The 27,791-nt window shown below is 52.8% G+C and overlaps 1 protein-coding gene across 2 annotated transcripts; it reads left to right on the forward strand.

Moving 5' to 3' along the window:
• ATP1A1 (ATPase Na+/K+ transporting subunit alpha 1) lies at window positions 1-27,322 on the forward strand. Of its 2 annotated transcripts, none has more exons than XM_053914544.1 (23): window positions 1-281; window positions 9,873-9,977; window positions 10,575-10,634; window positions 12,314-12,517; window positions 13,256-13,369; window positions 13,802-13,936; window positions 14,047-14,164; window positions 14,589-14,857; window positions 15,352-15,550; window positions 15,802-15,911; window positions 17,452-17,586; window positions 18,044-18,236; window positions 19,498-19,673; window positions 20,573-20,709; window positions 21,491-21,641; window positions 22,157-22,325; window positions 22,451-22,605; window positions 22,909-23,032; window positions 24,268-24,413; window positions 24,524-24,654; window positions 24,803-24,904; window positions 26,519-26,610; window positions 26,968-27,322. In XM_053914544.1, the coding sequence occupies exons 1-23, from the start codon at window positions 270-272 to the stop codon at window positions 26,994-26,996; spliced, it is 3,066 nt and encodes a 1,021-aa protein (XP_053770519.1). In that variant the 5' UTR covers window positions 1-269; the 3' UTR covers window positions 26,997-27,322. The 2 variants fall into 2 exon arrangements, with proteins under 2 accessions (XP_053770519.1, XP_024426171.1); XM_024570403.3 differs by lacking the exon at window positions 1-281 and adding an exon at window positions 634-1,009.
• The last annotated feature ends 469 nt before the right edge of the window (window positions 27,323-27,791 follow it).

Raw genomic sequence — 27,791 nt, forward strand, 5'->3', positions numbered from 1 at the left:
AGGAGGAGGCGCGGGCCGGAGCAGCGGCGGGTCCGGGGCGCGGAGCAGTGGCGGGAGGAGGTAGACACGTGGCAGCAGCAGCGGTAGCAGCCCCGGCGGCGGCGGTGTCGGCCCGACCGCCGGCCGTCCTCCCTCCCTCCCGCCCCGCGGCGGCCCTCGCTCCGTCCTCGCCTCTCCCCCGGCCGCGCTTGCTCGGCCGGGAGCTGCTCTCTCCTTTTCTCTGATCTTCCAGCGGCAGGACCCGGCGCCGGGCACCGACCGCCGCCACCATGGGGAAAGGGGTGAGTGTCGGGAGAAACGAGGCCCGGGCGCGGGAGCCTCGAGGCCGGGGAGGAGGCGGGAGGGTAGGAAGTCTGCAGGAAGACGCAGGCAGCCAGCGGGGGGCGGCGGCGGCGGCGGCGGAGGAGGAAGCGGCGCGGCACGGGCCGGCTGAGCGGCGAGGCTTAAAAGACGACGCACTTGGGAAATGCGGGGAGCGCAGCCACGGGGGGCGGCGGGAGGGGGCAGGGAGCGCGGCCCCGGGAGAGGGGCTGCGGGGCCCGCGGTCCGAGCGCGCAGCGGCGCCGGGCTCCCGGAGGCCGCTCTCGGAGCCGCGGGGCCAGGAGGAGGGCGCTCGGGGATGGAGTCGGCGGCCGGCGGCATCCCCGAGCCCGCGTCCCTCCGCCCTCCTTCGGCCCTCACCTCCCGTCTTTCGCCTTCCTCTTTCCCTCCGCCCTCCGTGCCCGGAGGCCGGGCGCGCTCCTCCCCTTCCCCTGAGGCGTTCTGCCCGGCCCCTCGCGGGCTGCTGCCGTTCCCGCCGCGGCCCCCGGCGCCGACTGGGGCTTCCGACACGGGGGCGGCCTGGGGGTCCGAGGCTCCTTCTCCCGGAGGCGCTGGGCTTAGCCAGCTCCCCGCGGAGGCGGCCGTCCTCCCCCAAAGGAGGAAAACTGGCTTCCCCTTACTGCGGAGCCGGTCGTGCGGGCTGGTGCCAGCAAGGGTGTGTCTTCACCGCCCTAAGATGGCCTTTAAGGTATACTTTTGAGAGCTTGACTGGGAGACTTTCCGTAAACACAGGATGCGCCCCGGAGCCACTATCTCGGGGAGGGGTGTGTAGTTTTTGGAGTATTGAACCTGGAAAGAGGACAGGCTGACCCACCAGGGCCTCTGGCGACAATAAACCCGAAAAAGGACTGGAGGTGGCAGCCAGTAGGTGTTGGTAGCAGTGCGGAGCCGCGCTAGAGCGGTTCCCGATGGAAGGAGGGGGCTCGTCTTGTTCCTACCTTTCTGTAACCCGGAGCTGTGATAACTCGGAGCCCCGGCAGAGGACCGGGTCCCCGACCCCAACGGGGCCAAAGTCTAGTTGAGAAAAGTTTATACAAAGTAACCTCCAAGGTATCAATTCATGGGATAAAATGACTAGGTCGTGAGAATACTGGTAGGAGAGAAACCGCTCTCTTATCTCCAGGGCCTGCACTTAGTAGGCCTTCGCAGATTCTTAGGGCTCCTCCATGTGCATGGGGGAAGAGGAAGGGTGCATCCTGGCTCTCAGTGGGTTTTGAGGGAGGTAAATGAAAAGCTCGGAAGACCTGGTAAGGAGATGTGGAAATGCCTAACTTGTATCTTTTAAAAGGACCAGTGGTGGAGAGCTGGCCCAGGTCAAGTAGCTGAAAGCCAAGAGCTGAGAGCCAGCCTGTTACTCCCCACGGTGGAAACTGGGTTAGTGGCCTGTGTTTGTACCATAGCAGGAAACCCCAGGTCATTCCTCTAAACAAGCTCCTTAAAGCTCATTCCTCCTTCTCTAACCCCCTCAAATAAAAAAGATTATTTCCTGAGCCAGACATTACTGATTTGGGAGGGCGTGGAGATCATAGACAGGACCTGAGGCCTAGGAAGGTGAAGTGACTTCCTCAAGGTCAAATGGTTCATGAGTGACACACCAGATGTCCCTAATTCCTGAACAGCCTGCAGCCTCCCCAGCCTGAACATACACTCACTTCTTAACTCTGCCTTTCATGCAGAACTCTTAAAGTCAGTCTGCACGGGAAACTGGGGTGTTTGTGGTACTGAATGGACCAGAGAGGTGCCTGAGTAACTAAGTTACGTCCGTGTATCTGTGTGCCTCTTTCATGACCACACGCAAGTACAGCAGTGGTGGTGAAGATGGGGATACATCTCCATTGTAGGGGCTCAGCCAGGACGCTGTATGGACCCTAATAAAATGTCTAGTGGCTGGCATTAGACACAAATGCTGGCAGACACAAAATTGCGTTACAGCTGATTAACACAAGATGATGTGCCCCTGGTTTTCTGGGCTGTATTTAGTATTTTGGATACTCTGATAAAATGAACCTTAAGCAGGTGTGTGTGTGTGTGTGTGTGTGTGTGATGATTCTCCTCGGATAAAATTACCCCTTTCGTCCCCAGGGACTTACCGTGATGGTCCAAATGTTCAGAAGGATATTTTATGCTGAAATGTTGGGATTTTTCCACATGAGGATTAAAATGTGGGTGGAGTGGTGACTAAAGCCCTGCTGATAATTGGTTAACCAGGAAGCCTGTGCTGGCAGCTAATTTTTAAGGTCATTGTTAATTTCTTCCCCTCCTCTTCCCACTACCATTGGGGGCCTAGGTTTTGATGGTATTTCAGGTGATTTTATTTCTCCTTAAAAATCAAGTTACTAAGCTTTTGGTAGGAAAATGAAAGAACAGCTGAATCATTCCTGGATGAAATAGGATTTTGTCCTGGTTTTTTCGTATTGGGTGTTTTTGCCAGTGCCTTGGCTTAAATCTGCAGCTGGGCCTTACCACCCACGACTAGTCATAGATACACGGAAACACTCTTCCCAAGTTTACAAAAGGTTGGTGGGGGGGGGACAAAACAGGTGGTGGGGGCGAGGATGTCACCGGGTCTTTCACTGCAGTTCTCCATTGTTTGAATACTCTTTCACTGCAGTTCTCCATTGTTTGAATATTAACTTAGCTACTTACCTAGAAAAGAAATCAGAGCCTGTGAGTAGTGATTTAAAGGGGAGGGAGGAAAGGTCCAGGTGAAGGTTACACAAGGGACACACGTGTCAGCAGAAACCCTGGTTGTGTGGTAACATTATCAGCTGCCCTTTTGGAGCTCAACTGGAAGGTGTGACCAAATCTTCTCTGGCCGCTATAAAGCCAGTACTTTAGACGGAAAACACTGTAAGGCAGAGTCCTCAGCGTGGAAAGGTGCCCAGGCCTGGCCCCAGCCAGGGCAGCCCTGGAGCTGGAGGACCTGGGGACTAGCACTGGGGGCGGAGAAGGGGTGGGGTTGTGTCACACCCTCTGCCTGGGAAGTGTTTGGTGCGCGTGAGACAGCTCCCCCTCTGTTCTTTCTGTACCGGGTTCTGAGGGTGTATCCTCTTTTGGTAACTTAGTGTTTGCTCATTTGTAGTGTTCTCTGCCACTAAGCTTGTAGCACGTCAGTGACTCACCTTTGGTAGGGAGGGTAGAGAAGGGGGGAGGTGGGCATCATAATTCTGAGAATCTGATGGAGAATAGGCTAAACCTGACAACCAAAAAATAAAATAAATGGAGTTTTAAAAAAAAATCCAGTAAAATGTTTATCCAGGTGAAGGCTAAAACTTAAATATAGTTTAACAGACCTCTGGAAGTGTTATTCCTCAACTGGGCATTTAAAAATAAAACAGGAATGCACAATAGACTTGGTACACAGCCACGTTTTGTCCCAGAACTGTTCTAAATCACTTGCTGATTATTTTAGCACCAAATTAACAGAGGAGTGAGTTTCTGTGCAAATCAGGCTAGGTTTTAAATACATCCAAACTGAAGAAAAAAGAAATAGGCTTTAGTGAAATTTATGAAGGATATTTGTGTGGAAAAGTAAGTAAGATCAGCTTTATTCATTTAAAAACAAAAACAGGTTTAAGAAAAGAACTCCTTAGGCAGAATTCTCTCCTGAGGACTGAGGACGGCCACCCGGCTCTGAGCAGAGCGAGCACAGGGCAGGTGTGGGCTGTGGCTGTCCTCGGGGCTCATAGTGGGTACCGAGAGGTCAGCTCTCCACCAACTGTGGGTTTTCATGTTAGTCTTAAGCTCTTCCCCCTGAACAACACATTAAGGATTGAAAATCATGAGAAATACTCTTACTCTCCAAAGGAAAGCCAAGTGGAAGTGTCATTTAACATTGACCTCCACCTATTGAATAGCATCTACTCTCACTTCAAGTATAGGCCTTGACATTCGCAAAGTCTTTGTGAAAGCCCTTCAGAGTAGAAGGGGCCCTCCAGCCCCCCCGCAGTGGGAAGGAGCGTGAACACTGCCGCGGTGCCTTCATCTAGCGGCCCAGGGCTCTGTGCCAGGCAACGGGCCCCAAGAAGAAACACGAGTGTCAGATCAGATGGGCTCACAGTAATCAGAGTGGCTGTGTCTGGACAGCAAAACACTGGGCAGAATGTGCCCTCGTCCCTGCCAGAGCTGTCCAGTTCTGGGCGATGCTGAAGATGCGTGTCCAGTGGGCAGTGATGTGAAGTCAACAGAATGTTAGAATCCACTCGCTGTTTTTTTAAAACTCTCCTTCCTTTCTGCATTTTTGGAAGAGGAGAGGAACCGAGTCGGGCTTGAATTTTCTCACGTCGCCGTGAATTGAGCATATGAGAGGAAGGGTGTTCTTTGGCTGGAGCCAGAGGCTGTTCTCTGCATATGACTCACCTCATTAGTGGTGCTGCAATCTGCTGTCGGGAATCCACAAGAAGTTCTTCACATTTATTTGACTGATGTTTGGAAAAGCAAATCCTGTCAGTGAGTGGGGAGCACCCCCCTCCCCTGCAGTTTTTCTCTCGGTTCCATTTGGGTCCTGAGCCAAGGAGATTTGGCCACTAGACCTCATTCCTCAGTTCCTTAGTTCACTTTACAACAAATGCTGTCTGAACATTAATTATCTCTGTACCTGGCTTATTCAAACCCCACTTAGTAGTGGCTGTTAGATATCTTCTGTGGGCGATCTGGTGATTGGAAAACTTGGTCCTTGGTGGCTGTGCTTTGTCTTTGGGACTTGAGTTTGGGAGCCTGGGAACCGGAGTGTGAGGTTTGGGGTCTGTGGGTCTGTTGTCACTGTGTGGGGCGTGCCCAGTGCCCGGGGGCACTTCGGGGATTAGCTCATGTTGTTCTTCTGCCCTCCTCTTGATGCTTCCATGGTGCCATATTTGTTTTACTGTTTCAGCTCACATGACCTTTCCCCAGGGCCTGGCGCTGTCTTTACGCTCTTCAGCCTGACAGCTGAGCGCTCCCCCCTACCTGCCGGGAGTGATCAGGACTTCCTGGGAATTGATTCAGGCCACTGGCAATACTCCTGCCAGTTGTCTCTGCCTCTCAGACTGGCCCCTCGGAAAAGGGGTGAGGAGGGCGGCAGGTGGGTGCAGGGAGTGGGCAGGAGGTTTTAACTCCTAATGACCCAGCTGCCTGATTGGAGGTAGAGTGCCCCATTGAAAAGCAAGTTTGTTTTCATTGGAAAGACAAAGCACATGTTTGAAAAGGGAGTAAATCCAAAGTTTATTGATTCTTTAGAAATTGTAGAATTCTTTTAAATCATGGATGATGTATACTAACTGTTGCAGGGAGGGTGGCCTGGCAGGCTGGTTAAAAATGTACACGCCGGCAGATGGGGAGGAAGGCCAAGCTTCTCTGACTTGGGGCTGAGGGAAGCCATGGGCTAGTGCGGAACATGCCTACTGCTGGCTGATGGGCTTGGCCCGGCTTTGGAGGTGCTGAGCCGGGCTCACAGAGGACCCACTGCTTTGGCCTATGCAAGCCACTCCGGCAGTGAGGGGACTCTTAAGGCATGGTGGTCCCATGGGTCATCTGTGCAGAAAACAGCTGTCCTTCACTGTGGTAGGTGGCAGTGCATGTCCTCACCCGACCTGGCCATCTCGTCCTGAGACACTTGGCTAGAAAATTCCGTGTACGTAAATTAACTACTTACTCATTTAGGAACAACTGGAGGTTTAATGAACTGGGTGGATAATTTCTTATATTTTGTAAGTTTTAATTGAGATGAAATAAAAAAATACTCAATGTGATTTTTTTTTTTTTTTGGTAAGATTTAAAAGGAATTTTTATAGTAAGTGAGGAGTGACAGTAATTTGTGAATTAAAACCAAGTTTTAACCTTTTTGTAGCACTTTGCAGAGTACCTTTACATAAACAGTTGTGTTTGCTGATGATTTATGGTACATGGTCCCAGGAAGATTGGAACCTCACCACCTTTTCCAGAAAGGAAAGATGTAGCCCAGACGACTGCCTCGAGGGGACAGCGAGATCATAGAACTGTCCCAGTCGGGTTCAGAGGTGCCACCTCTGGGTCCCTCTTGGCCAGCTTGGCAGTGGGCTGCATTGGGGGCAGTTACTTTGACCTGCCTGAGGCCCTCCTTGCTCGTCCAGAATTTTGGTTTGTGGGTTTTAGAAACAGTGCAGTTTCTAGGTGTTTTGTTCTTAGATTTGACGGCAGCCCCTTGGTTAATGAGATCGTCCTATCAGAATGCTTTTGCTGGATTCTTACATAGTTACACCAAGGTCACTCCCATTTTCGGGATGAGGAAACCGAGACTAGCTGTTCAAGGTCCCGTAGCTGACAAGGCTAGAGTCGGAACGACTCGGGGAAGAACTTAAAGCACTATCCAAAGGGGTGGACGGCCCAGCTTCCAAGAAGCCTTGATACTTTCTCAGCTGGAATTTCAGAAGTCTGAAGAACTCCGAGCTCCCTGCTGACCCAGGGCATCGTGCTGATAGATGGGGACAGCGGCCAGACCTTCCATCGTGCACGCGGTTGAGGAAGCCCAAGCCCTGTTGGAGGCAGGTAGCTGAGCTGGGTGTGAAGGCTTGGGTAGCCGGTTCAGCTTCGGCAGCTGTGACTACCTCTGGAGGGAGCCTTCTCTCCTACCCTCAGTGCACTTTCTGTGTCTCTACGATTTGGAGCTAGTCTTCTGTGCCTGTCACATCTGCCCCCCACTCCACCCCCTCTCCGCTGTTAATTGCTGAAGAGGAGGAAGGGGTAGGGATGCCTCACTCATCATCCTAAGGTTTCCATTTATGGGTTTTAATGAGTGAACCTTCTTACATGACTTGCCCTTGGCTCCTCCTGACAGGAATTTTCGCTTCCCCTCTCCTGGGCGCCCTTTCCCACAGCCCAGATCAAGTGGCAGCAAAGTCAGGAGAGTGAATCCTTGACAAGATGGAATCCCTGGGAATCACAGGACTAAGTAATGACCCATTTTGGGCTGGGTCACACTGGGCAAGCCCCTGCCCTTGTTGTGACCTCCTGCTTCCTAAATTAGAATGGGAAGAAGGAAAAAAAACCCAGAGCCAGCTTCTTCATTTCCACAAGTGGCCCTTTTGAGACGGGTGTAGCATTGAACTTCCATTGTGCCTTCCGTAGGGACACCAGTCCACGGGTGCCCTCCCCTGGAGCAGGGTGGGAGTGGGGATCGGTGGGAGGGAGTGGGAGAGGTGAACCGAGTTTGCTCCTTGAAAAAGTAGGAATTCTGTGTCTAGAGGAGTGAGGAGGCCATGTGGTCATTGGGGAGAAAGAATTATTGAACTGTTATCTCACCCATTCTTAACACTGCGCCTGCCCCGCCCCCATCCACACATACACAGAAATTGTTCTGCTTTGAAGCTGTAATGAATGATTGAGGTTGATAGGGACTTCAGTACTGTTTGTTTCCCATAAAGATAAGCTACTTTCAAACTATTATTTTACTTGTAGGGAAGGACGGAACTGTATAAGCTACCTGGTCTTCTGCACAAATGTTTCTTAGTGAAAAAATTAACATCTTGAAGGGAAGAAGAGAAACCTCAGGTCAATACCTCCCATATCTCTTTCACAAATGCCCTTATTTAAGACGATGCCTCGTGCAGCACGAATTGATGAAGGGGTGGAGTATTAGGGAGTCTCGTTCTCAGCTACCCTAACCACTGCGAACTGTGAAGCTGCAGGCAAGGTACTGTGTTTACTTCGTAAACGGGGATGAAACTTCGGCGAGTGTCCAGGGCCTCCACCCCTGTCGTTCACTCCCCCTCCATTTGGAGCGGGAAATATGGAAGGTCTGCGAGCGATCAAGCATACAGATGGTGAGGCAGAGGGGTTGTAACTCCGATTTTCATACATTTTGAATTAAGTACATTTTAATGACACTCCGCTTGCTTAAAGAGAATTTGTGAGCTGTATTTTAAAAATCAGTACAAACTTGACCACACAGTCTTAGAACTCCCTAGTCAACGGCTTTAAAGTGATTTGTCAGCGTGTGCTTTCCCGTTACGTATATGAAGAAGACACCATTTTAGACAGGGGCTCCTCTCTGGTGGAAGCCTTGTCCTTCGTCTGTCTGTCTGCCTGCTCTCAGCTGGCACCGGGGCTGTGTGCACAGAGGACTAACTCGGGTCGTTGCTCCATCGTGGAGGGAATGTCAAGAATGTTGGCTATCTTTAGACCTGCTCAGTTCTTAACAGATAAGGCGGAAACTAAAGAACTGCCCTCTCCCTCCCGAGGCGCTCGAGCTGAGGGGCACTGCGGCCCTGACGGCAGGGGCTGAACCCACAGTGCGAGTGACAGATGCCTCTGTGGGTGGGCAGCGCCCGCCCGCTCGTTTGGGGTGGGATTTCACTGTAGAGTCTTCAGAGGGCACCTTAAAGTCCTCGTGAATATTGTATTGACTTGTGACAGGATCAGCTACGGCTGGAACCTGCTCTGGCTGTGTAGTGAAGTACATTGTCAGCACAGTAGCTGGTCAGTTACTTGTGAAAGTTCGCAATGGCTAAGAGAGAGCCACAGAATAACAATAGCAGCAGAGATCGTCCATTTAAGAACATTATGACACCTCCTTTCTTTGCCCTTCTTAGGTGGTGGTTCTGGTGGGGGTGGAGGGGGCGGCCAGAGTGTGGGCCTTTGCTCCACAGACCGAGCTTCCCAGCACCGAGGTCCAGCTCCGTGTAGATGAGCTGAAGCATTTTAAATGGGGTGGGAGAGTGGAACAATCTAACTTTAAACTATAGAATCAACATTTTCTCTAAAAATTGTTCCAGTTTCCAGGAGGCGTAGGTGGATCCTGTGAATTCTGTGATAATGCACATGCTTTTCCTGCATCCTGCTTATGTCAAAACATTTCCAGCAACTTTCATTTGGGGTTGTTTTTCCAGGCTGGGAGTTGGGGTGGGGACCCCTTTTTCTGCTCTTTCATTTAAAGAGTTTTAAGGACTCTCAGGCTGACTTTTTAACAAGAATTTCTTACATAAGCCCTAAAAATACTTACATTTGATACCTAATGACTTCTTTGCAAAGCTAAGAATTTAAGTAAAAGTCACTAGTATTTAGACGTGGTGTCATTGCGTCCTCTCCATGACATTCAGTAAGTAAGCTTACTGTCATCTGCATACCGTAGAAGAAAAAGGTTGAAACTGAAGACTAAGGGACCGGGTGGTACACAGCTGGGAAGTGGTGGAGCCCAGGTTTTTAAAGTCAGGTCTGTCTGATGCTGGATGCAAAGGCAGAAGTTCTAGGTCAATAGTGTAAAGATGGTTTCATCCTACAGATTTTGAGAGCGCAGCCCTCTCCACATTCACCCCATGGAAGGGAGTGCAGGGCCCTTCCGAGGCCTGGGCTGTGACTTTCCTGCCAGTCTTCTTGCCCCCGGGTGCCAGCGATGGTGTGTCTTGAGCTTATGACATCAGCATTAATACTAGATCACTTTGCTCTGCGCGTGGCATAAACACATACATTTCCATGAGGGTTATCCCAATGACTATTCAGAATGACGACTATCCTAAAAATGGCTGGAATCCCCTGCTCCCAGTCTTAGGTTTCGAGATGCTTTCCATAACTAAGCGCATCCTCGCCTCATTCTCCCGTAGGTTGGACGTGACAAATATGAACCTGCAGCCGTTTCAGAGCATGGCGACAAGAAAAAGGTCAAGAAAGAGAGGGATATGGATGAACTGAAGAAAGAAGTTTCTATGGTGAGTGCGAGGAGGAGGATCGCTTCCGTTTTCCTCCTAAAGAGTAATCGTGTCTGACCTTTGAGGGTACACCTGCCCCCCACCCTCCACCCCAGTCGGAGACTTGCTTTACTTTCAGATAAAGCGATCATTGCACTTGTACGGATCTTACCAGATCGTAGTTGTTGATCAGGAGAATTTTCGTGTTAAAGTTGCTGAGGGCTGGAAAAGTTACTCAGCCACCCTGGCATAACCAGAGGAGCTGTGGTCCATGTCGTGGGCCTTCGGCTTTGGGAACTTGCAGCCTCTCCGGGCTGTCGAAGCTTCCAGATGACACACCATCTGTCGAGAATCTGCCTGGTTATCAGAGGAGGCAGGGGAGGGTTTCCTCGCTCTCACCCCACGACTGCTGATGCGGGACAGCAGGCCTGCGCCTCGGGAGCCCCTCAGTGAGGAGCCCCGTGGCTGCTGGGCCATGAGGCAGCGGTGGGAAGTATGCCAGCACCTGCACTGAAGAAACACGTGTTTACTGCGCCTAATGGTAGCGATAATGCCTTTTAAAAAACCTTTTTTAATAGAACAGTGTTTAATGGTTTGTTTGTTTCTGCTTTTCCTTAGGATGACCATAAACTTAGCCTTGATGAACTTCATCGCAAATATGGAACAGACTTGAATCGAGTATGTTTATTTGAAACATTTTTGTATAGAATCCATTTCCCCTGTCACATTGCTCCCCCATCACAGGCCTAGCCTTGGGGACTCTAGGAGGAGTTGATGACAGCCACCATCTGAGTATCTACCAGGTGACATGCACAGAGCTTGGTCTGTTATGTGCCTTTTAAAAAGATTGTTACCCCTGAAACTTCGAAAGTGCTCGTTATTTCCCCCATTTTACACTCGGTGAGATCCGGTAAGGGAGCGCCAGGGTTTGAGGCTGATGAGCCCCACAGTCAGGGTCACCCCAGCCTTGCCAGGACGGATCTGCCCTTGACTCCTACACACGGTGAACTGAGCTGACGCCTCCAACCGTTCAGACTCAGGCGCTTGCCCAGCTAGCTCCCTGAAGTAGGGCAGAACCTTGGTCATTCATTCGAAGCCTTTTTTTTTAACACAATTCAGAGAAACCTTTCCATAAAGCAGGTGCTCTCCCAGTAAATGATGGAGTTCGAGCAGGCGTGCTGCGCTCCGAGGCCCAGCCCCCAGGCACTGTCAGGCCGGCTCGGGGTGTATCCCCAGAGCCACAAAGCCTAAGTTTTCATTAGGTGTTCCTGTGAACCGTGTTCTCTACGACCCCGAGTTAACGTGCTCAGATGCTGGGGATCTGTTTCCCTACTTGTAAACTGAGATGACTGCCCGAAAAGGGTTGTCGTGAGGATTCAGCGTTAATTGACTGGAAGCACTGGACTCGGGGCCCGGTGCATGGATGTGCTCAGGTGTCGCACGATGGTTTCTGTTCTGCCCCGATCACATTGTGTGCTTGGGGCAGAGAGGGGAGGGCCCTAAATAAAAAGGGAAACTTGTCGTTTTCCCTTACTCCTTGGTTTTTCTTTCCCCGTGCTTCCTAGTTAACTCAAATATTAAAAATGACATGAACCCAAACTGTGTCAGTATTAACAGACGCCTTGGGCAGTGCGATGTCGTTTTTCCTGACTCGGTATTTCAACAGTGCGAGAGTGTCCACGTTTTCCCCTTGCACTAGGGGCCCGTGTCTCCTGTCCTCTCTCAGTGAGCATCGGTGTCAAGGCCCATGTAGGAAATGGGGTGGACCCGTCCAGTGAATACTGCAGAAATCACGGGGGGCCTGGGGAGGGGGGGCAGTGAAAATATGCCCACATGGGAGCCCTCCCCTGGCCAGCCGTTGTTCTAACATCATCCAGAGAACAGAGTTTTGTGCTTAACCCTGTGCTGCTGACCCAGTCATAGGTTGGGTTCCTGCAGAGATTTTGTTTTCCTCCTTTGATGTTTGTGCCGGGCTTTTTTCCTCCCTGACAAATTCAATATACAGAAAGTTCAAAGCTTAACTTAGTTTGCAAAGTTGGATCAATTAATTAAAATAGGTAGCTTTTCGGTAAAGATGTAGTTTAGCATGAATCCCATATCTACAACTTAAAGAGACCAGACTGGATTCAAATTTGGCCACGGATCAGTTTTAGAAACAATTTCTGACTGGGTGTCGAGGGTTCCTAAGGAAACACGGGCTGCCGTCGGGGCTCCTCGTCAGAATTGGCCCGGTTTTATCCTGGCTTGGGAAACGCTCCCTCCTAAGTCCTTACTGCGGCTTCCCAGCTTCCGGGTGAGTGCGTTACCCTGTGAAGTGCCGGAGCGGTCTGCCTCACGTATGTCCCTCTGCGTCTCAGGGCTTGACCAGTGCTCGTGCTGCTGAGATCCTGGCCCGCGACGGCCCCAACGCCCTCACCCCCCCTCCCACCACCCCCGAGTGGGTCAAGTTCTGTCGGCAGCTATTTGGGGGATTCTCAATGTTACTGTGGATTGGAGCGATTCTTTGTTTCTTGGCGTACGGCATCCAAGCTGCCACGGAAGAGGAACCTCAGAATGATAATGTGAGTCTCTATTCTTCTTTTGGATTATTGGGTACGTGTAGGCATCCCCTTGGTCTTCACTGCCCACAGATTTTCAGTTACAGACGCCATCTGTCTAGAATCTGCCTGGTCATCAGAGAAGGCAAGGGAGGGCTTTCCTAGCTCCCCAAGACTGATGACACCTGGCAGGCACTGAGCCTCTTGGTGGTTTCTTGTTTCTTGATGGTTTTTAACACGGGGAAAGTGGTGTCAGCAGCTGTTGCCTTCAGGACCTGTCCATCCTTCTTGGATCGAGGTTTCTCTTCCCATCGCCCATCCTGGGGCGCTCTTCCCAGCCGGACGTCCCCCCGCATGTGGCTGCTCTGAACAGGCAGCTCTGCTCAGGTCCTGGCCTCAGTCTGGCTGCCAGTCGTTAGAGACAGACCACGGCTTCTAATATTGGCACTGTACACCGGTCCAGAAATGTTCGGTAGCCATTTTTCAGAAGTCGCAAGCTGTTCCAAAAATGTCTTTGTTTTAATAAAGCAGGAGAAAATGATTTATCTAGAACATTTCCAATGACTTATTAGCCAAGTATCTGTGTGATTCCGTTTTGGACTCTCCTGGACCTGGTCTTCAGAAAGACGTGAAGGCACGAGTTCTACATTTCTGAAGCGTGGTCTCTGTTAAAAGTCTGTTTCGGTTCCGTCAAAAATTAACTGAGTGTTCCCAGTGCCATACCCGGAGCCGTGCGGCCCTAACCCATCTGTCCCCTCCCAGCTGTACCTCGGTGTGGTGCTGTCGGCCGTCGTCATCATCACTGGTTGCTTCTCCTACTACCAAGAAGCCAAAAGTTCAAAGATCATGGAATCCTTCAAGAACATGGTTCCACAGGTATCTGCTTGTTTGTCCTACCCCCTGGGACAACTCGACAGCCTCAGGAATGCGAACTAGTGTGAAGTTCAGGTTTTCCCAAGAAGGCATGACTCCCTCAGCGAGGGGGCGCCTTCACCTCCCACCCCAAAGCCAACCTTTCTTCACAGTCCAGAACGTGACCGTCCTCCCTGAACGGGCACACGAGACAGGAAGGAGAGGACGGTCTCTCAGCTCACAGTCGAGCAAGCTTCTGCAGTTGCACAAATAAAAAGACAAATGATATTTTTGTTAGTGCCCACGCAAATTATTCATACTTTGGGATGCATTCAGTTAATGAGGAGTGCAGAGCATTTTTGCTTGGCCTTGTGTGTTTGTGCGTTTGTCTGGACACTGCCTCGTTGGTATCTATTTTCATCTGACTTAATGGCATGAACTTTCCCCCTTCCAAAGCAAGCCCTGGTGATTCGAAACGGTGAGAAAATGAGCATAAATGCGGAGGACGTCGTCGTCGGGGATTTGGTGGAAGTGAAAGGCGGGGACCGGATCCCTGCTGACCTCAGAATCATATCTGCGAACGGCTGCAAGGTGGGTCAGTGCAGAAGGCCGCCGTTCGGGCCGCAGGAGCCGAGCAGCCTGGCCCCCCGGTGCTGAGGCCATTGCACTCACGCGACACTTACTCCTTTTCTCCCCGACAGGTGGATAACTCCTCACTCACCGGTGAATCAGAACCCCAGACCAGGTCTCCGGATTTCACAAATGAAAACCCCTTGGAGACAAGGAACATTGCCTTCTTTTCAACCAACTGCGTTGAAGGTAGACCATTTGAAGGCATCCTTTGGCACGGCATGGCATTTGTCTTAGTAGTCATTAATAACAAAACCCGAAAGAGTCAGACACAATCTCTCTTCTCGTTTTATCGACTCTGCTTCTGACCACTTTGGTCAAGCAGGGAGCAGAAGCGGCTCACCTGCTGGCAGGGAACCCGGGAAGGCTTGTGGCCAGCTTCCTCTTACTCCCCTCCAGCCCCTTCTGTGGCTGCGTTCCTCCGGCCTGGCATTGGGAGCCACTTCCTGCCAATGGAGGAAATCCCTTTGCCAAAGGCTCTGTGGTTTAAAACAAACACCAAAGAGCTGGCCCTTACTGTGTGTTTGCGTCTTCTTTTTTAACCACGCCAGGTAGCTGCAGACTCTGAGGCTTCCTTGTTAAAGTTCGATACAATCCCCTCTCCCCCTTTAAGGCACCGCCCGCGGCATTGTCGTGTACACTGGGGATCGCACCGTGATGGGGAGGATCGCCACGCTGGCTTCGGGGCTGGAAGGCGGCCAGACTCCCATCGCTGCAGAGATCGAACATTTCATCCACATCATCACGGGTGTGGCTGTGTTTCTGGGGGTGTCCTTCTTCATCCTTTCGCTGATCCTCGAATACACCTGGCTGGAGGCCGTCATCTTCCTCATTGGCATCATTGTAGCCAACGTACCCGAAGGTTTGCTGGCCACGGTGACGGTAAGAGGCCGGGGGAAGCGGTGCTCGCTCAGGGCTGACTCGGATCGCCTTGCATGCATGTAAGATTCAGCCACTCCCCTCTCCTGGGGGGCCACCAGCTCGCGTTTTACTGCGTTTGTGTGGAGATTGTTTTCAGAGCCACGTGGTAGGGTCAGGCCTGAGAGTGCTTTCACGTGGAAGGTAGTCGTCCACGAGCATGAACTGTGTTCCTGTATTACCACACAGTCCGGAATAGCGTAGCAGAGAAAGGAGAACTTGGGCTGGGCGGGGGACATCGAATGTGCCAGATCCTGGGTTTTCACTTTCCTTAGTGTAGTGCTTATTCGGGAGCGAGGGGAAGGCCCCTGTGCATGTGACCGTCACTGTTTCTTCAGACCTCAGCGGGAGGTGGGAGAGTTAATTTTAGACAAACTTCTGCCTTAGGGTGTAGCTGGAGTTGGCCCAGCACTCTAGCCTGGCTGAGTTGGGAGTGATCTGGTGTTAACGCTTTCTAGGTGTGTCTGACCCTTACTGCCAAACGCATGGCGAGGAAAAACTGCTTAGTGAAGAACTTGGAAGCCGTGGAGACCCTGGGGTCCACCTCCACCATCTGCTCGGACAAAACTGGAACGCTGACTCAGAACCGGATGACGGTGGCCCACATGTGGTTCGACAATCAAATCCACGAAGCCGACACGACAGAGAATCAGAGCGGTGAGACCCGAGACCGCCCCACATCGGAACCTCACCCACTCACGTTATCTTTCTTCTTTTTTAATCATTTGGGAAGGAGTCTTTTTTTTTTTTTATAATGTCTGTAGAAAAACTGCATTTGCCATACAGGTGTGGTTGAAAAATTCCCAAATCTGGCTTGTTTCATTAATTGGACAGTGAGATGTGCGTTTCCATTTTAATGGGACTTGGGTACTAAGTTAATGCATTCTTTCCTGTCCTGACCCCTTCAGGTGTCTCGTTCGACAAGTCTTCGGCCACCTGGCTCGCCCTGTCCAGAATCGCGGGTCTCTGCAACAGGGCCGTGTTCCAGGCGAACCAGGACAACCTGCCCATCCTTAAGGTGCGCCAGGAGCTCCTCTGCGCCCCCGGCTTGTGGGGGGGGGGGTGCCACGCAAGGGCCACCGTGCCACGGTTCTTTTTAAACAGCACGTGACCTTCGTGGTCTGTAAACCCAGTCCTCGTAGGACACTGGGGTGGTCCGTGTGACACTGCTGCGTGTAACTCGGGTTGCCTGGAGACCCTGGAGTACTCACGGTGCCTGTAGTCCACACAGTTAGGGGAAAAGCGGATCTACAGTAAAAAAGACTGACCAAAGAAGGATGGGGGGGGGGGGTGGAAGGCAATCTTCGGAGAAAACCTACTTAACAAAACCCAGCTTTACTACTTGTTTCCTATGCCGGCAGGCGCGAGGGCTACTTGTGTGACTCCATAAGTGCCTTTGCATGTTAGGATACAGTAGATTCCAGTAAATCCCTTAAGCCATTTATTTTCTTAAAATAGCTCTGGATGTTTCTCTTATCTTCTTTGTTCTTAGCTTGCTTACTCATGGTGCAAAAATAAGCTCAGCCTCCTGAGGCTTCACTGGGCTGCCCAGTGGGGACGGTGTCAGAAGGGCCATGAGCTGCACCGGGTCCTTGGAGACAAGAAGGGGCCGAGGGCGCCTCTGGGGCCGGCTTGTGCTGGGCCAGGCGGCCTGTGGTAGCTCTGGGTAGAGACCAGGCTGTCAGAGAGAGGGCGTGGCCGAGCCGGCACTGAGGGGCTTCTGTCGTGCCATAGGGCTGACTCCTTTATTCTCAAGGAGGCTGTGTTGTTGTGGGTCCCAGGAGGCTGGTATCTGGGGTCAAACCTGTAGTGCCTGCCTTGTGTTTTCCCTGCCTCAGTGAAGAAGTTCTCTAGGCTGTGAGCACAGGGCCTCACGAGCGTCAAATCTTTCCTGATGTCAGAGCCCCAGAAGGGTATCTTGAGGTGTGTTCTGGGCATTTCAGGGGTCAGGGCCATGTTAATGGCATCATGAGTGTGTGTGACCTGAAGTGTGGATTTTAACTGCAACGCTGGCTGACGATAAGTCTGTTACAGCTGGTAATGCCTTCCCATTCGCATCCTCCAGGCCCAGGTGTTTTTCCACGATCCTGTTTAGAATGTAAAGTCCTCAGCTCTGCCCTTGCCCAGACACATTGTTCGCAAGGCTGAGAACCTAAGGCGTTTTCTTGTAAACTGTGGGGTGGCGAAGAGCGCTGTAAATGTTTACTTTCTCACTAGGTATTTTCAGATTCGTAACCAGAGAGATGTGTCTGGGAATAGTGTTGGTTTTGAGACTTTTTACGAGGGGAAGACAAAAAAAATAGGCCAAAGCAGGTTGGAAGGGTGTGTTTTGCTTCTCCCAAGGGCAGGTGACATCTTCAGACGCCCTTCTTTGACCTGAGGCTGATGGGGGGGGGGGGGCAGCCGAAGGGGGTGGGGATCCTGTCAGTCTTGGCAGCGCTGCTTCTCTTGTCCTGACCTGAGGAGAGTGGAGTGCGTTCCTGGTCGTTTTTCCCAGCTGGCAGCGACGGCTCGGTGCAGCGCCGTGGGGGAAACTAACTTGTCCCCTCCGTCCACAGCGGGCCGTGGCGGGCGACGCCTCCGAGTCGGCGCTCTTGAAGTGCATCGAGCTGTGCTGCGGCTCGGTGAAGGAGATGAGGGAGCGGTACGCCAAGATCGTCGAGATCCCCTTCAACTCCACCAACAAGTACCAGGTCCGAAGAGCAGGGGCCCGGGGCCGGGGGCCGGGGGAAAGGAAGGAAGGGCACCAGCGGAAGGACCCGTCTCCCTTCGGGAGTTTCACAGGCATAAATGCCTCCTAGGAAGGAGCTGTTCAGAGTTTTCATGAAAGCTTTAACTTTGAGTTTTACCCTAGACAACATGTAGAAAACCCTAATTTATTTGAGTATCAGCAGGATAAATGAAGTCTCCTTTGAAACGTTTTCTTTAAGAAAGTTCTGGGTGCGAGCACGCATCAGGCATTTATGAGTGTAGTGTGTCATCGTGCTTGGCCTTTCCATAGAATTCACAGTATGTTACAAGGTCTGAGGCACTGCCAAGTTCAGACATGAGGCGTCTTGGTCTTTTCCGTAACAAACGCTAACTGGTACGGGAGCTGTGTGTTCCTCCACGGACCACCGCACCTACTTACATCCGAACGGTCCTTTCCAGTTGTCCATCCACAAGAACCCCAACACGTCGGAGCCCCGACACCTGCTGGTCATGAAAGGTGCCCCGGAGAGGATCCTGGACCGCTGCAGCTCCATCCTGCTGCACGGCAAGGAGCAGCCCCTGGACGAGGAGATGAAGGACGCCTTCCAGAACGCCTACCTGGAGCTGGGCGGCCTGGGAGAGCGCGTGCTTGGTACGTGGAGCCCTGGGAACAAAGCGAGTCGCCACGGGAGCCTTCCCGGAGCAGCCCTCCCACTTCTCCACTTGCCTCTGTCGTGAGAACGGCAAGTGCCTGAGAAATGTCTGGTGTATTGGACCGCGGGCAACAGACTCCTGCTGGTCTGCCTCTGACTCATACCCAGACCTTTTGGTCTCATGCTGGTCAGTGTTTTTTGCCAAAAAAACCCCAGGAGGGTGAGGGGTGGGAGGAGAGTTTTATTATCCATCTAATCTTTTTGTTCTGTCTGTGATCTGTCAACTTAGTGAAATTAAAATTAATTCCTAGGGCATTTAGAATAAGCCATTTCCTGACGGCCACAGAACGGTCGTGCATTTACACGGGATCCCGGGCCGGCAGCTCATAAATCAGACGAACAGTCAGCTGTTGGCCTGGGACACTTTGTCAGCTGCTGCGGAGTACAAGTGCTTTTACCTGCTGGGCGGTGTGAGTGGGCAGGTGGCGTTTGCAAGGCGCTGTAGGTGGACAGGTAGCTTAGCTTAGACAAGTTCAGCCTGCCTGCCTGGTCCCGCACTCTGGCTCACACCTGCTCCCTCTCCACGGGAGGTGTGTGTGTGTCTGTCCAGCCAGAAGGTCACTCTGTACTTTTAAGTACTTTGTGTTTCTCCACCTCCATCCACCACCCCGAGGTAGACACAGCCTGTCTCCCACGAACCCACACGGCACCATAGAGCACGTTGAAGCCCGTTGTGACCTTCAGACAACATTGCAAGGAAAGGAATGTCTTCAGTGTCACCACCAAACCCCTTGGGCAGAACGTGTCTGATCCGCGTTCATCCCCTGAGTAGCTGGCACTGTGGCTTGCACTGGAGCTCAGTAGCATGTCTCTTTAAATGAATAGTGAGCAGAGACGTGGCCTCAGTTTTTCCAGAGAAGGAAGCTGAGACAATTAATTACGCAATTTGCCAAATCTAAGAGCAGAGTGGGCAGGTCTAAAACCCCCAGGTCCTGGCACTCTGAACTCACACATAGTCATCCTCTCCACACTGATTCCTCTTCCTTGGAGGCTTGGTGCCGGGGTGCCTTTGGCAAGTTGTTTTCTTTCAACGACTCTGTATCCTTTGTGTGTGTTAATGAAGCCTTAGTTCTCTTAGAACACTAAACTATTAAAAATAAAACCAAACATTCAGCAAAAAGTAGACAGCGTGGGCAGCAGGCCGCTGTCCCGAGGCCTCACGGGCCGCCTCCTCTCCCCACCCCCCACCCCCGGCCACAGGCTTCTGCCACCTCTACCTGCCGGACGACCAGTTCCCTGAAGGGTTCCAGTTTGACACGGACGACGTGAACTTCCCCGTGGAGAACCTCTGCTTCGTCGGGCTCATCTCCATGATTGACCCTCCGCGGGCTGCTGTCCCCGATGCGGTGGGCAAATGCCGCAGCGCTGGGATCAAGGTAGGCCCGGCCTGCCTCCCTGGCGTCACCGTCACCCCTTCATGCCTAGGGGCACCCTGTTTAGAGAGGCTGCCCCTTGGGAGCCACCTGGCCAGCTGGTTTTCTCACCTGGAGTATTCGATCTCCAAAACTTTCATTTCCTCCAGAAAAAAAAAAAAAGTGGTATTAAAATTGGTGTAAACAGATGAGGGGTTTTTTAGAATTCTTTCTGGGGAAAGACATGAGCAAATAGAGCAGGAAACTGTGAAATGCTTACACTCTAAGTATGCTTCATGCAGAAAATGGCGCGTCTTCTGTGGTTTTAATTAACTGAGGTGTTTTTTTTTTTTTCTTTTAAGCCGTGGAGCACTGTTCCGGCATCCAATACCGGGTGGCTCATTTAGCCTTCCTGATGCTGGGTGTTGGACTTCTTTTCCATTCTTATGAATAACCGCCCTGAAAAACTCTAAAAATTATTCTCCCACCACTGATTACATTCTTCTAAATGTAATCACTGGGTGAGAAAGAGTAGGAAAAACTTGAAATTCTTACTACATACTGCTCTCCCCCTCACTTGGGCCCCTTTGAGGGTGCCGACCAGGCACGCCTGGCTCCGTCCCCCGCAGTCCCACCAGCATCCGATCTGCATCATTTCCCACTGGTTTGGGTGCATTTGAATAATTTTATATGACCCTGTGAAAGGAAAAACATTGTGCGTCCTATGTAGTCGTGTACCAAGATAAAAATCTGGGCTTTGGCTCTGAATTTTCTTTCTGTGCACACGTACTTATATCTGCTTTCCTTTTCTTTTGATGTTCCAAGCTGAATTGCCTTTAACAGTAGTGTTTCCCTACTACGGATCCTTTAAAGATACCTGCTTTGCAGCCTCGTTCAGTAAATTGTCTTGTTCCTTGTTTCAGGTTATCATGGTTACCGGAGACCATCCAATCACAGCCAAAGCCATTGCCAAAGGTGTGGGCATCATCTCAGAGGGCAACGAGACCGTGGAGGACATTGCTGCCCGCCTCAACATCCCAGTAAACCAGGTGAACCCCAGGTAAGGCAGGAAGCTCAAAGCCGTAGTTGGCCTAGGATGTGCAAATGATGGGGATTGAAAATCGTCAGCCCGGTTCTGTAGTGTCTGCTCTGAGTAGGGAATACTACTCCAGTTCCAAAAGGCAACCTTAGTGAGTCACAGTAACCAACTCTTAGGTGGTGCTTACTGTTCTAAGCAGTTGATACTGTGAGCTGTAAGGTAGGTGTTAGTCCCACTTGGCAGGGCGGAGCATCTGAGGCTTCGTCAGGCCGTGCTCACAGCAGTCTGGCTTCCGGTTCCGCCCTGTTAACCACCTGTATCCTACCGAGCACCTCGTCGTCTCCAGGTCCCCACTGAACGAAATAAAATGGGAAGGCACAATTGCCCAGGTACTTTTTAGGACAAGGAAGGAAAATTCTGGCGATAAAGTAAAACAGAAGTGGAGACAAATTTGTTTTTCGTCTTTCATTAAGGTTCCGGGGTAGGGGAGGGCTTGGTCTTCCATCAGCTCTGCTCCTGTCTAAAGCTGGGCCATCCTGTCTTTCATAAGAAGGGAGAAAGGAAGACAGGTGGGGCTGCCCCACAGGTTGTTGGGAGTTCTGAATGAGAACAATATACATGAAAGTGCTTTGTAACCCACAAAATACTGTACCGACACAGCGTTCAACTGACGGGGGAAATCCCCCGGCTCTGCGTTGTTTACAGAATGTTCTGCGTCACGTAACAACATACCCGGTTGGGGATAAGCGTCGCACTGGTGAAGTGTGGTGGGTGACCTTTTTTCTCCTGGTCCTGATCCTAGAGACGCCAAGGCCTGCGTGATCCATGGCAGTGACCTGAAGGACATGACCTCGGAGCAGCTGGACGACATTCTGAAGTACCACACCGAGATTGTGTTTGCCAGGACCTCTCCTCAGCAGAAGCTCATCATCGTAGAAGGCTGCCAGAGGCAGGTCAGTGCGCGGCTGGGCCGGGCTCTCCGGGCTGCTGGCCTCGGTGATTGCAGCTCCCGTCAAACAAAGGCAAAGCACCAGTGGTGGAAAACACGGCTGGGCTTTTCCCAGACTCGCACGTGGGTGCCAGTGAGGGGCACCGGGCACAGGAGAGGGGCCTTGATGATGGTTTAGTAGAGACACGCACCTCGCTGTGACCCTGAGTCTGAGTCTCCCCTGGCCACGGAATGGCCAGGAGAAATGCCCTGGGAGAGCCCTGGGTGCGGGCGGGGCCACGAAAGAATGGGATTTCCAGAATGCCGTTCACCCAAATCATGACCGAGTTGCCCTTGTTAGAAGAAGGCTATACCACAGGCTGTCCTGCCTCCGTCTGTGGTTTGAGAGCAGCTCCTCGGCCCAGGCGGCTCTGGGAAAGGAACAGTGTCTGAGGAGGAAAGGCAGGTGGGGGCGCGCACCTCGCTTACCTCGTCTCGGGACTCCGTGGTCGCTGACCGCACCCCTTCTCTCTCTGGCAGGGTGCTATCGTAGCTGTGACTGGCGACGGTGTAAATGACTCTCCGGCTTTGAAGAAGGCAGACATTGGGGTTGCCATGGGGATTGCTGGCTCGGACGTGTCAAAGCAAGCTGCTGACATGATTCTCTTAGACGACAACTTTGCCTCAATTGTGACTGGAGTAGAAGAAGGTGAGGGCACGTTCAGCAGAAACCCGCCCCAGCGCTGCCACCCACACGTGTCCATTCCTGCACAGTGTGGGGTGCGGGGGTCAGTCTCCCTCTTGAAGCTAGACTGGAACATCTTGCTTTCTTAGGTCGTCTGATCTTCGATAACTTGAAGAAATCCATTGCCTACACCCTAACCAGTAACATTCCAGAGATTACCCCCTTCCTGATATTTATTATTGCAAACATTCCACTACCACTGGGGACCGTCACCATCCTCTGCATTGACTTGGGCACGGACATGGTAAGTGTCACAGTGTCCAGACAGCCCAGTGCACGGCACGCCCAGGGTCCACGTGACCGTCGTTAGAACAAGGAGTTCTTGGGAGCAGCACCCAGTGTCAGAGAGCCAGTGTCATCCTCAGGGTGGCTGTCAGTCCCCACCGCCCAGACAGGGCTGGCACTGTGTTGTGTCGACCGGGCGGGTGGGGCTGTAAGAGCTGAAGGTGTGAAGAGCAGGTGTTTGAAAGAGGGCAAGGATTTTGTAACAGAAGATCCCAGTGTCAGCATCCTGGCTTCTGGTCATTTTAAATCCCTTCCTCCCCAGGTCCCTGCCATCTCCCTGGCTTATGAGCAGGCTGAGAGTGACATCATGAAGAGACAGCCCAGAAACCCCAAAACGGACAAACTGGTGAACGAGCGGCTGATCAGCATGGCCTACGGGCAGATCGGTGAGCAGCTCACGGCCCTGAGCAGGGAGCCGGCGGGTTGGCGGTGTCTGGTGGGGGCGCCACCTCAGACATCTGGGACTTCAGCTCTGGGGTCAGCCGTGACATGGGGCAAGCCTAGGGGCGTGTTGCAGTTTTCCTCCACGTGAGAAGAATCTGAGCTGGCTGCCTAGCCACTGGTGTGGGAACTGCAGTCCAGACCGAGCTCCCCGCACAGGGCTGAGCCGTGCCTGAGAGCGAGGCCGCCCCTCGCCTCTGAGCCTTTTGGAACGCTGGGCCCAGTACTGGGGAGCTGCGTGACCTCATAGGCGCCGTTTCCTGGGGATACACGGTATCCATCAGTAATGTGAATAAAGAGAGAGGCTTGAAGAAATTACGTGGGTTTAAAGGTTTCGCTGGTAGGTCAGCACCCAATTGTGACCCTGTGCTCCACCCCTGGTGCTTGATCTCTGCCCACCCCCTCCCCATGCTAATGGTGGAGCATGACCAGCTAATGGGAGCTCTAGGCGGTGGGCAGTGAAAAGGCCTTTGGTCTGGATCCTCTGCCTAGGCCCTGTGGGGGCACCTGGCGAAGCCACCACAAGCCCCTTGTTGTGGATTCACGGGCTGCCTCGCTGTGACTGAGAGGGGAAACGGGACAGATTAGTAGGGTATGGAGCTGTGGCACAGATGAATGTGACAGTTGCTGACAGCAGCGTTGGCTGGTAGCTCATCCTGGCTCTTCGAGGAAGACCTAATTTTGACGTCTAGGTCCAGAGTGTGGAGTGAAGTTCTGTCCTGAGGGACTTGGGGGTGAGGCCGGCCTAGGTGCCAGGGAGGAGGGCCCTGGGCGCGCCACCTTCGCTACCGCCACAGTGGCTGGCAGAGGCTGCGGTTCTTGAGAGATGGGAAACATCAGTCTTTGAGATTAAAAAGTAGGGAAGCAATTTCCTCCTCAAGGGTCATGCCTGGTATGTAGCAGAGGATCAGATAATAGCGGAGGGTTTTGACGAGCGGGGCCCAGGTGTCTTACCCTTTCAAGCTCTAAAAAAGTGACTCAGAGTGGAGGCACTGGGCAAGGAGTGTGCCCCGGGGTCCTCCATCCCACTGGTCACAGCAGGTGAACGAGCAGGCAACACCCGAGCCTTCACAAAGACCTCAATCCGGGGCCCCCCCAGCCCGCTGCAGTGGGCAGGTGAAGTGTGGGGTGCCTCACGCCAGGCTCTCGCACTGAAGTTGTCATCATTCTAATCTCTCAGGTATGATCCAGGCCCTCGGGGGGTTCTTCACTTACTTTGTGATCCTGGCTGAGAATGGCTTCCTCCCGATCCACCTGCTGGGCATCCGAGTGGACTGGGACGACCGCTGGGTCAACGACGTGGAGGACAGCTACGGGCAGCAGTGGGTGAGTGAGGGTCTGACCAGCTCCTCCAGGCCCAGCCAGTGGCCACCAGCCACCAGCCTTCGGCTGTAGGGGCAGAGCGCCAGGCTCAGCTGTCTGCCTTCGCGTTTCAGACCTATGAGCAGAGGAAGATCGTGGAGTTCACCTGCCACACAGCCTTCTTCGTCAGCATCGTGGTGGTGCAGTGGGCCGACCTGGTCATCTGCAAGACTAGGAGGAACTCCGTCTTCCAGCAGGGGATGAAGTGAGTGGGGGCAGTCCAGGTCCTGGTTCCTTCCTAAACCCTTTGCCGTGTGCTGGCTGCTGGGCTTTTGGCAAAGTTCTGGGAATGTAGTTTGGGGGGCAAAATGTGGTTTCCTAGGTTTTGAGTCTTCTCGCCCCCTTGATCTTAGGAACAAGATCTTAATATTTGGCCTCTTCGAAGAGACGGCCCTTGCTGCTTTCCTTTCCTACTGCCCTGGAATGGGTGTCGCCCTGAGGATGTACCCCCTCAAGTAAGTTACCCTCTTCCCGCTCCTTGAGATGTGCGTGAGCAGCTCTTATTTTCAGAACGTGAGGGTGCTGTGTGTGGGAATTCCTCTGGGCAGAAAGTTAGGAAAGGCCGGCTCGTCAGTCAGTCAGACTAGCAAACGCAGAGGCGGTGAGCCTGCCGTGCTCGGGATTGGGCCTCAGACAGGGAGGCGGGCTCTGGTGGCTTGGGGATTGCTCGCTTGCTGGCTGCTTCTAGCACTGAGGCCCGCCCCCTCCCCTGCCACAGGCCAGCCGTCTTTAGAGGCCAGCTAGGGTATCCTGGAGCTGGGGGACCCAGATTACATCTTGATTTGCCTTAAACAGGGGCTTTGAACTTCTGATAAACTTGAATTTCCACATATGGGCACCACAAACTCCAGTAGCTTTTTGAAACACCGAGTGTGTTTGGTGGTGTCTGCTGACTGGCTGAGCTTAAGCAGCTGCAGTTTGATTAAAATAAGCGAAGCCACCGAGTGTAGGACCGCATGACACCAACATGTGATTGAACACAACAGTCTGCCCATCCCGCTCAGAGCTGTCTGGGCTGTCTCTCACTGGCCTGGTGCCGTCACCGCACCCACTGACATCCTGTCGGGAGGGTGCAGGGGCAGCGAGGGTCCATCCCGTCCATGCTTAGGGTTGGTGAGTCCCACCCTCTCCCCCACCTGTGTGTCTGGTAAGGCTAGTTTCCACAGTGTTCATCCCCACATGATCTGGCCCTCCTGGGTGTGTGCCGCTGCACCTCTTCCGTGGTGTTACTTACTTGTCATTCCTGCTGTCCATTGCAGGATAGGAGTAAGGATGCCCCAGTGAGTTCCAGTATCTGGGGCCACTGTTTACCGAGAGGAGGCTAGGAGAATGCAAGCTCTCTAAAAGGCTGACAAGAAATGTCACTAAAACGGGGGCAGGCCTCAGGACATCTGGCTCTGGGGATTTGTTCTTGGCGGACTCTGCCCAGTTTGGAAGGTGGTTTAGTTACTCTGGTGCCTGAGTCAGGCGAGGACACTGTGGGCCGCTGTGGAGAACACACAGCACAGGAGGGGGCCTGCCTGAGCTCTGCTCGGGCACAGCCTTCCTCGCCCTCTCACCGCAGGAAGCCGGCAGAGGAGAGCGCGCAGCGGGGGCCTGCTGGGGGGGGGGGGGGGGCCTGCCTCCAGCTGGGGACTGTGGCTGCTGCGCCCGGGCTTCTGCGGGCCTCTGATCTGTTGGGATCTGGCACTCGGAACAACACAGCTCCGTGTCCCCGAGTGTTGCTGTCAGGCTCACTTCAGGGGTGAATAAGCTGGTTTTGACCCAGCTGGCAGCTCTTCTGTCTTCAAAGTGCATCGCACAGAGGACTTGGGCTTCTTAAGTACTTTGCAACAGGAAGAAAATGTCCAGTCACCAAAATCCAAGGATTGTCGCCCCAAAAGTCTAAACTTGCCTTATAAACTGCTGCTTTTGCAAACCAAACTGAGGGTGGGGAGGGGAGTCCTGTGTGAAGTCTTAGTCTTGAGTTATCCCACCGTCCTGGGACACCCCCTCGGCACGCACAGCAGGAGTCTGCGTCCAGGGCGGCTGCGTGCATTCCATTAAACTGGCACCTGGCTCTCTTCCAGACCTACCTGGTGGTTCTGTGCCTTCCCCTACTCTCTGCTCATCTTCGTGTATGACGAAGTCAGGAAGCTCATCATCAGGCGAAGCCCTGGAGGTAAAGGAGAGGCCTTGTCAGTGCGGGGGAATGGGTGGGCTGTAAGTCAGTGGGCTGTCGTTATGTTTCCTGTGATGCACCCTCCGAGCTCCTCCCAATGGGCAAAGGCCATCGGACTGATGGACTACAGTCACAGTCCCATCCCTAGAATTCAGTCTCAGAGTTTTAAAACTGATCAAATACAAGCCAAAATCTGCTGCAATGGAAACTTTGTCAGAAATCTAAACCGCCTTTCCAATTAACACAATACTCCTAAAAACGTCTTAGTAAATATAGTTGAGGTCCCTTGTTGCGTTGGGGGACTAGAGCGAGGAAGACTCAACCGCAGCCCGTCCCGTCCCCCTTTGCTGCCCACAGGCTGGGTGGAGAAGGAGACCTACTACTAGAGCCCGTCCTGCACGCCGTGGAGCAACATGCCACACTCTGCACCCCTCACCCGCCCCCCTTTGTGCACTTCAGTCTTGGAGTTTGGAGCTCCACCCTGGTAGGAAAGCACCGAAGCATGTGGGGGAAGCGAGACGTCCCGGAATGAAGCATGTAGCTATGTGGGGGGAGGGGGGAGGGCTGCCTGACAAACATCCGTCTGTGGGAATGACAGCGGGGAAGGTTTTTATGTGCCTTTTTGTTTTTGTAAAAAGGAAATCATGGAAAGACTGAAAGAATACATTTTATATCTGGATTTTTACAAATAAAGATGGCTATTATAACGGAATTTGTCTTGTGCCCGCCTCACTTCTGTGGCCCAGAGGGCCGTGTGGGTTCCATCCGGTGCTGGGGTCCCAGCCCGGGGTTCCTGGGCCAGCAGCCCGGTCAGCATCACCTAGGAGCTCGTTAGCATGGCAAACCCGATGCCACTGGACCAGAAGCTACCAGCAGTCGGTTTTAATAAGCTCTCCAGGCGATTGAGTCACTAGGAAACTTGTTGCCCACGCTCTTCTGGTTTGAGTGCCTGAGCCCCCTGCCCCACTTTGCTGTGGGTTCCCTCTGTGGAGGGCTCTACTTCCCCCTGCTGCCTTAACACCTGCTGCTTCATGGAGATACATGTCCCGAGAAGGACTTTTCAGGTGCTCAGTGTAATGAACAGCAGAGGAGGCCCTTCTCTCCCTGCCCGGCCCCGCCCTGCCCGCTGTCTCGCTCTGGTCACCACGCCAGCCTCCAGTGTGTCTCCGCCAAAGTCAGGC

This window comes from Desmodus rotundus, chromosome 12 (assembly GCF_022682495.2).
Source record: "Desmodus rotundus isolate HL8 chromosome 12, HLdesRot8A.1, whole genome shotgun sequence".
NCBI lineage: Eukaryota > Metazoa > Chordata > Mammalia > Chiroptera > Phyllostomidae > Desmodus > Desmodus rotundus.